Source organism: Trypanosoma theileri, assembly GCF_002087225.1.
Source record: "Trypanosoma theileri isolate Edinburgh chromosome Unknown TM35_Tth_38_V1, whole genome shotgun sequence".
NCBI classification, from domain to species: Eukaryota; Euglenozoa; class Kinetoplastea; order Trypanosomatida; family Trypanosomatidae; genus Trypanosoma; species Trypanosoma theileri.
In genome coordinates, this window is record NW_021639880.1 from 1 (window position 1) to 433 (window position 433).

At 51.0% G+C, this 433-nt stretch overlaps 1 protein-coding gene across 1 annotated transcript; it reads left to right on the plus strand.

The window, feature by feature from the left end:
- TM35_000381000 (uncharacterized protein) lies at positions 1 to 312 on the plus strand (the record flags this gene model as incomplete). Its single annotated transcript, XM_029029514.1, has 1 exon — positions 1 to 312. A coding segment is annotated over one exon (312 nt), but the record flags the coding sequence as incomplete, so codon positions are not given.
- Positions 313 to 433: the final 121 nt, after the last annotated feature.

Consider the following 433-nt stretch of genomic DNA (forward strand, 5'->3'; position numbering starts at 1 on the left):
AAAAGTTTTCACAAACATTCAAGCAATACAAGGGGTCGAACTCATATGCACATTACTCTTACTCACTCTCTGCGTGCTTCTGTTTATTTACAACCAGTACGCCCAGTTTCTCTACGAGAAATTGCGGCCACGACACGCTTGTGCCTCAGCACGCTTTCAGCACGGCCAACCCTAACCCTAACCCTAACCCTAACCCTGAGTGAGGCTTGTTCCCCACCCCCATTTTCCCACAACCCCAAAAAAGCTGGGGCGCGGCGGCCACCCCCAAACCCTAGCGCCCAAACCGCCCAGACACCACCGCCAGGTCTCTAAAAATGGTACTTGAAAGTTCTAACATCAAGAGGGAAGAAGAAAGGGAGAGAAAGAACTGAAGATCCGGCGTGGCGGACAGGTTCATTCATACTTCAAAACAAATGCGGCACACACCTCCGCT